Raw genomic sequence first — 10,000 nt, 5'->3', positions numbered from 1 at the left:
ATGTGTGTGTTTTATGGTTTTTACATCTCTATTGTCTTATTACTGATGTTAAATTGCAAATAGTGATAGATCTGCATACACCATTACGGGTCAACTAGAACTTCATATCACTAAACCTGACTTGAGTCAAAGGGCCGGATACATCAAGCTGCGGTAACCAAAAATGCCGTATTACCGCCCATAAAAAAAGTGCCTTGTTATCGTGCAATGAATCAGCGTTGCAGCGCCAAAAATAAAACACTTTTTAATGGACCCGTTAAAAGCATCAAATCCGATACAAAACAGGCATAATACCATATTTTCAAGTATAAAATGCCATACGTCAAGTTCCGATATTTATTGGAACAGGGTGAACGGCAGAAATACCGCAAATATTTTATCACCAGCTCCAGCCCTGTCTTTCCTATGTATATAATGGCCAATATACTGCCCATTATATACATAGGCAAGATAAGATAAACCAACATGGAATAGATGATAAAATAGTTATTAAAAAACATTAAAGTACATATTAACCCCTTAATATTCCACGGGCCAACTAGTCATCGGTTTTTCCATAACTAGCTGACCACAAAGCGGATAATATAAACATTACACTACCTACCCCCCTTTGCCACCTTAGTGACTATTATAGCATGGTTAGTTCTTGGTTTGTCCCGCAGGCATAAACAAAACACTACGGCTCAGATACATCAAATTCTGTTAAAGTGGAGCTAATATCGCACCCGGGGAAATAATAAACTAACGGGTGTTGTTACTGCAATTTTAGGCTGGCAAGCACTTTAGTAAAGTGACGAGCTCACAAGACAGTGTGCTCAAAAGAAAAAATTCACTTAAATGCACACCAATCAAATATAACTTTTATTAACATTACTTGAAACATATATTACCGATTTGTGAGTGTAACAGCAATTAAAATAAGTATGTGAGATGAACTACCTGTATCCCTTACTAAATAAATAAACACTCAGACACAGTAAACTACTTGTCAGGTGGTAGGGGATATTAGGCAGATGCAGCACTGTTGGAAATAACTAACGGAGACCAGAAAAATTACTCTAAAATGCACCAATAAATATCATTCATCAAGAAACCACATTAGGATGATTCATTAGTAGATCTAGTAGGGTGCATTTAAAAATAACCAATAGATAGATGTATCCTCTATACCCATCCAGGGAGAGGTATAGACTAGGAGCAAGGCACTGCCTTAAAGATACTGATGTATAGTGTTATAAGCTATATGTGTGGGGTGACCATAACTGGCAGCCGCCCCACAACACTAGTTATGAAGTTATCTATCTATATATTTCTCAAACCGTTGTATGCGTGTCTGTTTGTCCTGTGTCTGCCTGTGTCTAGGGGCAATTGCATTGGACCTGTGGCCTGCCCGTCACTCTGCCTCTGGCCAATGAGATGGCTACCTTGGCCGGCCCGCCCGCCCCCGCACACCTCTGCCAACACACCGACACCACTGCCTCAGGCCAACACCCACACCACTGCCTCAGGCCAATGAGATGGCTCCCTTGGTCCGCACGCCCACCCCCGCACACCTCATTGGCCTGCGGCCAACACAATGACACCACTGCCACACTCTCCCAGCCCTCACTGAGCTTTGGGAACGCTTCACAGCACCTAACCCTCACTGCTCTGGGAGATTTGGGAACGCTCAACAGCACCTAACCCTCACTGCTCTGGGACGACGCTTCACAGCTCTCAACCCACAAAACCCTCAATGCCTGCTACCACCAAAATAACTGCGGAATCAGGTACAGCCTCTTATCTATATAAATATTATTTTCACCACTTAAACACTCCCCACCCTCACACAACAGCGCACGATCACCTCCACACACCGCACGCTCACGGAACGCACACCGACGCCCACCGCCTCTTAAAAACCCTCCACCCACCCCTCGCCCCCCCCCCCCCCCAACAATGCAGACCACAACCGCACGCCACACCTCTCCCGGTACCGCAGACCCTCTACGACACGCACACACTCCTTCCTACCCTGCCAACACCCCTCAACTTCAGCTCAACACAACATCGCCACCGGACAACGCCCGCATGGATATCCTACACTATCACGCAACACAGTACCCCCCCTCCCTATCACGCAACACACTCCCCCCTCCGGAGGACGCCATCCACCCACACAGAGCCCGAACCCACTCCCGCCCCCCCCCCCCCGGAGCCCACAACACCCTCTGCTACTCACTTTCACATCGCCACCGGACAACGCACGGATCTCCAACACTACATCACAACCACTCCCGTGGAGCACAACCCCTCCCGTACGCCGCAAGCAATCCTGTCTCCCGGAGTACCCCTCCCCCCCCCCCCTCCAAAACATTCCCGTAGCCCCCCCCCCTCCAAAACACTCCCGTAGCCCCCCCCCCTCCAAAACACTCCTGTTGCCCCCCCCCTCCAAAACACTCCCGTAGCCACCCCCCCCCTACAAAATACTCCCGTAGCCCCCCCCCCCTACAAAACACTCACGTAGCCCCAACCCCCACGTAGCCCCAACCCCCCCCCCCCCAAACGCCTCAACACACACCCTCACGGACGCCAAAACACCCCAAAACACCCCAACACACCCTCGCCACGGGAAAAACACCCCGCCCCTTATTCACGGTTCACATCCCGGGCAACGCCGGGTCTCTCAGCTAGTTAGTAAATAACACAGCACCAAGTATACCCTAAATTCAGCTGGATGTGAGGTCACAGTCAGAGAACCTTATATATCTATATAAAGTTGATCACCCATAGAGCCCACTATAAGGTAATGCTAAGTAATAAACTCCAAGATATGTTGTAATATAATAATAATGGTTAAAGAAATAGTCTGGTCAGCTGCACTAGCGCCTAACTAAACTAAAACAGCTCCATGTTGGAGACTGGTGACATCACTACGGAGTTTATTACTTGGCACTATATTAACACATCAGTATCTTTAAGGCATTTCAGATTCATGTTTCTGGTCTTTGTTGGTTATTTCCAACAGTGCTGCATCTGCCTAATATCCCCTACCCACCTGACAAGTAGTTTACTGTGTTTATTTATTTAGTAAGGGACACAGGTAGTTCGTCTCACATACTTATTTTAATTGCTGTTACACTCTCAATCGGTAATATGTTTTAAGTAATGTTAATAAAAGTTATATTTTATATTTGATTGGTGTGCATTTAAGTTAATTATTTCATTTGAGCACACTGTCTTGTGAGCTCGTCACTTTACTGATTCACTTTCAGTTCACAGTTTGCACCCATCCAATAATTATCGCCAACTTTTTCTAGTTAATTAGTATGGTTTATAGTTGATCACTCCCTATCCCAGCCCCTTTTTTTGTTTGGAAAGCACCTTAGTAGCACCACATTCTAGAAGATAGACAGTGACATATATATATACAGGCATACCCCGGTTTAAGGACACTCACGAGTAAATACATCTCGCTCAATAGGCAAACGGCAGCTCACGCAAGTGCTGTGCGCAAGCGGGGAGACTATAGAGCCTATAGAGCCTGTTACACATGCGTTATTTACATCAGTTATGCACGTTTATGACGATTGCAGTACAGTACATGCATCGAAAAGTAAAGCACTCCCTTTTTCCACACTTTATGTACATTTTCGCTTTACATACGTGTGTGTTTTCTCCAATGTTAATATATAAAATCGAAAGGTTAGTGCTAGCTGCGGTGAATCTGATTGGTCCTCAGCCTCTGGCCAATCAGATTTGTGGCTCTGACGTCACCCAACTGCCACTCTCTTCCCCCTCGGCGCCACACACACACTCTGTCCTTTCCCCCTCATCACACTAACCCTCACGTGCGCCGCCCTGCACCGGCTCACGGACAAAGGGGAAGCGCGGCGCGGCCCTCCTGCCCCAGCCGCCAACGCTCACTTCCCTCCCCGGCGCTCACTTCCCTCCCTCCCCGGGCGGGGGGACAGGCAGTGGGCAGGCAGCCTTCCTCCTGCAGCTGCCTCGCGGTGCCGAGTGGTGGTAAGATGGCGGGCCCGGAAGAACCCCCTTCCTCCTGCAGCTACCTCGCGGCGCCGAGTGGCTAAGATGGCGGCGCCCGGAAGGTATTCAGTCGGGCGGAGGGAGTCGGGGCGGAGGGAGTCGGGGCGGAGGGAGTCGGGGCGGAGGGAGTCGGGGCGGAGGGAGTCGGGGCGGAGGGAGTCGGGGCGGAGGGAGTCGGGGCGAGAGGGGGGGGGGCGGAGGGAGTCGGGGAGAGAGGGGGGGGGACGGAGGGAGTCGGGGAGAGAGAGGGGGGGGACGGAGGGAGTCGGGGAGAGAGAGGGGGGGGACGGAGGGAGTCGGGGAGAGAGAGGGGGGGGCGGAGGGAATCGGGGAGAGAGAGGGGGGGGGCGGAGGGAGTCGGGGAGAGAGAGGGGGGGGGCGGAGGGAGTCGGGGAGAGAGAGGGGGGGGGGGCGGAGGGAGTCGGGGAGAGAGAGGGGGGGGGGCGGAGGGAGTCGGGGAGAGAGGGGGGGGGGGCGGAGGGAGTCGGGGAGAGAGAGGGGGGGGGGCGGAGGGAGTCGGGGAGAGAGGGGGGGGGGGCGGAGGGAGTCGGGGAGAGAGAGGGGGGGGGGGGCGGAGGGAGTCGGGAGAGAGAGAGGGGGGGGGTGGAGGGAGTCGGGGAGAGAGAGGGGGGGGCGGAGGGAGTCGGGGAGAGAGAGGGGGGGGGCGGAGGGAGTCGGGGAGAGAGAGGGGGGGGCGGAGGGAGTCGGGAGAGAGAGAGGGGGGGGCGGAGGGAGTCGGGGAGAGAGAGGGGGGGGGCGGAGGGTCGGGGGGGGGCGGAGGGAGTCGGGGAGAGAGAGGGGGGGGCGGAGGGAGTCGGGGAGAGAGAGGGGGGGGGCGGAGGGAGTCGGGAGAGAGAGGGGGGGGGCGGAGGGAGTCGGGGAGAGAGAGGGGGGGGCGGAGGGAGTCGGGAGAGAGAGGGGGGGGGCGGAGGGAGTCGGGGAGAGAGAGGGGGGGGGGCGGAGGGAGTCGGGGAGAGAGAGGGGGGGGGCGGAGGGAGTCGGGGAGAGAGAGGGGGGGGGCGGAGGGAGTCGGGGAGAGAGGGGGGGGGGCGGAGGGAGTCGGGAGAGAGAGGGGGGGAAGCCTGAACAGCTGTGAAGAGGGGGGGAAGGGAGTGGAGAGGGAGGATGCGGGGAGCCAGAACATTACATCACGGGCAACGCCGGGTATATCTGCTCGTAAAGAATATCACTTGTGAGCACATAAGGTTTTCTGTCGCATTTTTCACCCACCATAACTTAAAATGTATGGTAAACCTACCCAGCCTAGAAATATTTCAAAGCAAGTATAGACCAACCTCACACTGATACCCATCAAGATTGAAACATGTCTGTGAATGGTTTGTACTTGCTTTGCTAGTCCCATGCTGTGCTTAAAAGCTGTGTGAACGGCAATGCATCAAGCTTAAATGGGCTCCATGTGAATGGATATTCTTTGCAAAAGGTGACACATTGTGTGCTCATTTGCATGTCATTATCCAGAATCCCTTGCTGCAGTGGGAGCACTGTATGCGAGGTGATAATGGTTGAAAGGCAGGGTTGCAAACCTGTCTGAGACATGTGAGTGTGCTCAAAAGTGATATTCTTTATTAGCTCTGTCTGTGTGTCTCTGTCTGTCTGTCTGTCTGTCGAAAGCACACAAACAATATGTGAAAATCCAAAATGGATTTTATTAGCAACAAAACAATATTAAAATATACCTAAACACATACAAAATGAACGCTGCTGATCCAAGAGATACACAATATACATGTAAAGACCCAAAAATATGTACCTTCCAGCAGCCCGCAGCAGCTCCCTCCTGGAGACTGGACCCGTGGAGGGAGAGGGGTGGAGTAGTGGGTCCCTCCGCTCAAACCACGCCCCCCTCCCGCTCCTGCTCCCTACAGACCGCATATCGCTGTCTGTGCCTGTCAGAGCGCCGCCTGTCTGCAGTGCGGGCGCGCTGACTGAGGGTGCGGGGTCCTAGCCTAATGCTGCACATGTTGTGCTAAACCCTTCACTTTTACAATGTACATCCACAGTTTACTTTTATCCTGAACTTTTGGTGATATCCCAACTTACCTCTTCTGCATGACCTTTTGTAAGACAGTTTGTGTAACAGTGACTTTTTTGTCTTGTCTAGTACAAAGCCAAGCACCAATAATCCCCCCCATGCCAGCACTGCAAGGTTGCTTTTGGCAGCCAGGATTACCTCCTCAACATCTGAAGTTCAAACACCCAAATGAGTATATGGAAAAGATGAGGACAGAACAATATTGCAACTTTCCAATAAATATGACAGAAAATGCATCTTTCAACCCGTCAAGGCAATTAATAAACAATGCAACAGCTTCTCATCCCAAAAGATATATATTAGCAGCTGCCACAGGAAAAGATCTTGGAGAAAGTGGGAAGAGTCTGACTTGGTTATCAGACCAGAACCTAAAGAAGAGGACACACACAGGGGAGAGACCACATGTATGTGGGGAATGTGGGAAGGGATTTAGTCATTTATCCAGCCTGAACACACACATGAGGACACACACAGGGGAGAGACCGTATGTATGTGGGGAATGTGGGAAGGGATTTAGTCATTTTTCCAGCCTGAACAGACACGAGAGGACACACACAGGGATGAGACCGCATGTATGTGGGGAATGTGGGAAGGGATTTAGTCATTTATCCAGCCTGAACACACACATGAGGACACACACAGGGGAGAGACCGTATGTATGTGGGGAATGTGGGAAGGGATTTAGTCATTTATCCAACCTGAACACACACATGAGGACACACACAGGGGAGAGACCGCATGTATGTGGGGAATGTGGGAAGGGATTTAGTCATTTTTCCAGCCTGAACAGACACGAGAGGACACACACAGGGGAGAGACCGCATGTATGTGGGGAATGTGGGAAGGGATTTAGTCGGTTATCCAGCCTGAACACACACGAGAGGACACACACAGGGGAGAGACCGCATGTGTGTGGGGAATGTGGGAAGGGATTTAGTCGTTTATCCAGCCTGAACAGACACCAGATGACACACACTGGGGAGAGACCGCATGTATGTGGGGAATGTGGGAATGGATTTACTCGGTTATCTAAACTGAACATACACATGAGGTCACACACAGGGGAGAGACCGTATGTATGTGGGGAATGTGGGAAGGGATTTAGTGACTTATCCAGCCTCAACAAACACCAGATGACACACACTGGGGAGAGACCGCATGTATGTGGGGAATGTGGGAAGGGATTTAGTGACTTATCCAACCTGAACAGACACCAGATGACACACACTGGGGAGAGACCGCATGTATGTGGGGAATGTGGGAAGGGATTTAGTCAGTTATCCAGCCTTAACATACACGAGAGGACACACACAGGGGAGAGACCGCATGTATGTGGGGAATGTGGGAAGGGATTTATTGACTTACCCAGCCTTAACACGCACAAGAGGAGACACACCGGGGAGAGACCGCATGTATGTGGGGAATGTGGGAAGGGATTTAGTGACCCATCCAGCCTGAACAGACACAGGAGGACACACACAGGGAGAGACCGCATGTATGTGGGAAATGTAAGAAGGGATTTAGTGACGCATCCAGCCTGACCAGACACAAGAGGACACACACAGGGGAGAGACCACATGTATGTGGGGAATGTGGGAAGGGATTTAGTCGGTTTTCCCACCTGAACATACACAAGAGGACACACTGGAAGAGACCGCATGTATGTGGGAAGGGATTTAGGGCCTCATGCAGTAAGCGCCGAAAAGCCGTTTTTCGCCATTTTTTCTCAAAAAGGCCTCTTCGCTTTAATAATCGCCAAAAAGCCCAAAAAATTTTTTGCCGAATTTTTTTTTATCGGCAGCCGTGTGCCGATAAGCCACTTTTCGCCACTCATTGACACTTTTTGAAACCGGCTCAATTCTAGTAGACCCGATCAGCTTTTCGCAGCTGATCGACACTCTAGAATTGAGATTTTCACGCCAATCCTGCCCGCCAACTAAAGTTGGCAAGTTGCAGCGGAGAAGTATCGGCAAGGGCGGAGAGACGGCACTTAGAAAAAAATCAGGCCTTTTTCCTGTATGGGAGTGATGCCGGGGTTCTCCGGAGCTGATACCCATTAATACCAGCACAGGAGACCCCCGGCATGCATCCGATGCAGGAAAAATGTTTTTACAACACACTTCATTACTTTAGCGGCTAACCGCTAAGGTAATGAGTGGTTAACCACCCGTGCCAGGCTTATTGTGGGTAGCGGGGTGGTTGAAGGGGGTATTTGGCCCTTGGTGGGTGTTTAGGCCATGCTGGGGGGTTGCGGGTGGACTTAGCCCCTTCATTACCTTAGCGGTTAATACTGCTATGGTAATGAAGGTGTTAACCCCTCCCGCTACCCACCCGCATTGCCTAAACACCCACCGTTGAGGCTAAAACCCCCGCTACACACTACAACCCCACAATAAATAATTAAATATATGTATTATATAATATATATATTACACCACTAACATACAGTACATATAATTACATATACATAATTTTGGGATGCACAGCAATGATACTATAGGCCGGCGGTGGCCCTCGGGTGTTCCCTGCAGGTGCCCGGGGTCCCGCTTGCCTGCAGTACCAATTCTGTGCCTTCAAAATATAATTAAAAAACACATCAATATTTTTACATAAATACACCCCCCACCCCCACGCTCCCTAACACATACAGTATAGTTAATGGGTAAAATTACATCCATAATTGGATAATAATGCATTTGCCCATTTAAAATACATTCATCACAATAAATACATATTGCACTCACCCTTGTCCGGCTGCCACGATGAAGGCCATCCTCATCTTCATCACCGTCCATGTCCCCCTCCAATGCTGCAAAACATACACAAGAATAAAAATAGCCAATGTAATATCCCCTAACCCCTTAATCACCGTAGCAGTTATTAACCGCTATAGTAAATAAGGGGTTAACCCACCCACCACTCACCGGGAGGCCTAAACACCCTCCCCCACTACCCACTAGCGGGGGTGGGGGAAGGGGGTATTGTCCCAAGCCAGGTTGGTTAAGCCTCCCGAGTGGGTAGTGGGTGAGGGTGGTTAGGCCTCACGGGTGGGGTGGGGGTGTAGTGGGAGAGGTTGTTTAGGCCTCCGGTGAGGGTGGGTTAACCCCTTAATGACAATAGCGGTTAATGACCGCTAAGGTGATTAAGGGGTTAGGGGATATTACATTGGCTCTTTTTATTCTTGTGTATTTTTTGCAGCACCGGAGGGGGCATGGACGGTGATGAAGATGAGGAGGATGGCCTTCATCGTGGCAGCCGGACAAGGGTGAGTGCAATATGTATTTATTTTATTCTGCTTTATGTATTTTAATTGGGCAAATGCACTATTATCCATTTGTGGATAATAGTAATTTTGCAAATTACTATACTGTATGTGTTAGGGGGTGTGGGGGGGGTGTATTTATTTATAAGTATTGATGTGTTTTTTTAATTGTTTTGGGGGGGTTACAGAATTTGATACTGCGGGGACACCCGGCCACCTGCGGTGAACACCCGCGGGCAACCGCCGGCCTGTAGTATCATTGCTGTGCATCCCCAAAATTATGTACATGTACTGTATGTTAGGGGTTAGAAGGGTTGTTGGTGGCACACGGGGTGTATGTTGTTTATTGGGGGCAATTGTCCCCAATAAACATGCTATTGTGCCTTAACCCCTTCATTGCCTTGGCGGATAGCCGCTATGATAATGAAGCAGCATGAATGTATTTTTATTAATAGTGTGCAGGAGCAGGGGGTCTCCTGAGCTGAACCCCTTTGATTTCTTGTTCAGGGACCCCCTGCTTTCCGAGTTTCGAGTTCCATGCCCCGATAGCTGCTACGGTAAGAAATTATTCTTTATTGATATGTGTTTTATTCCTAGTGTACATGTGCAGGGGGTCTGTATCTCGGGAAGCAGGGGGTCCCTGGACCTGAAACCAACAC

General features: G+C 50.5%; 1 protein-coding gene across 1 annotated transcript in view; it reads left to right on the top strand.

The window, feature by feature from the left end:
• The window catches only part of LOC142474887 (uncharacterized), a 43,292-nt gene extending 33,298 nt beyond the window's left edge, over positions 1–9,994 (top strand). The window contains 2 exon segments of the mRNA XM_075581028.1: positions 6,149–7,561; positions 7,564–9,994. Of these exon segments, the coding sequence (XP_075437143.1) occupies positions 6,149–7,561; positions 7,564–7,916 (1,766 nt within the window). The 3' untranslated portion in view covers positions 7,917–9,994.
• Positions 9,995–10,000: the final 6 nt, after the last annotated feature.

Source organism: Ascaphus truei, unplaced genomic scaffold (assembly GCF_040206685.1).
Source record: "Ascaphus truei isolate aAscTru1 unplaced genomic scaffold, aAscTru1.hap1 HAP1_SCAFFOLD_1006, whole genome shotgun sequence".
Taxonomy (NCBI): domain Eukaryota; kingdom Metazoa; phylum Chordata; class Amphibia; order Anura; family Ascaphidae; genus Ascaphus; species Ascaphus truei.
The sequence above is the reverse complement of the archived record's forward strand: the minus strand, read 5'-3'. Positions and strand labels throughout refer to the sequence as shown.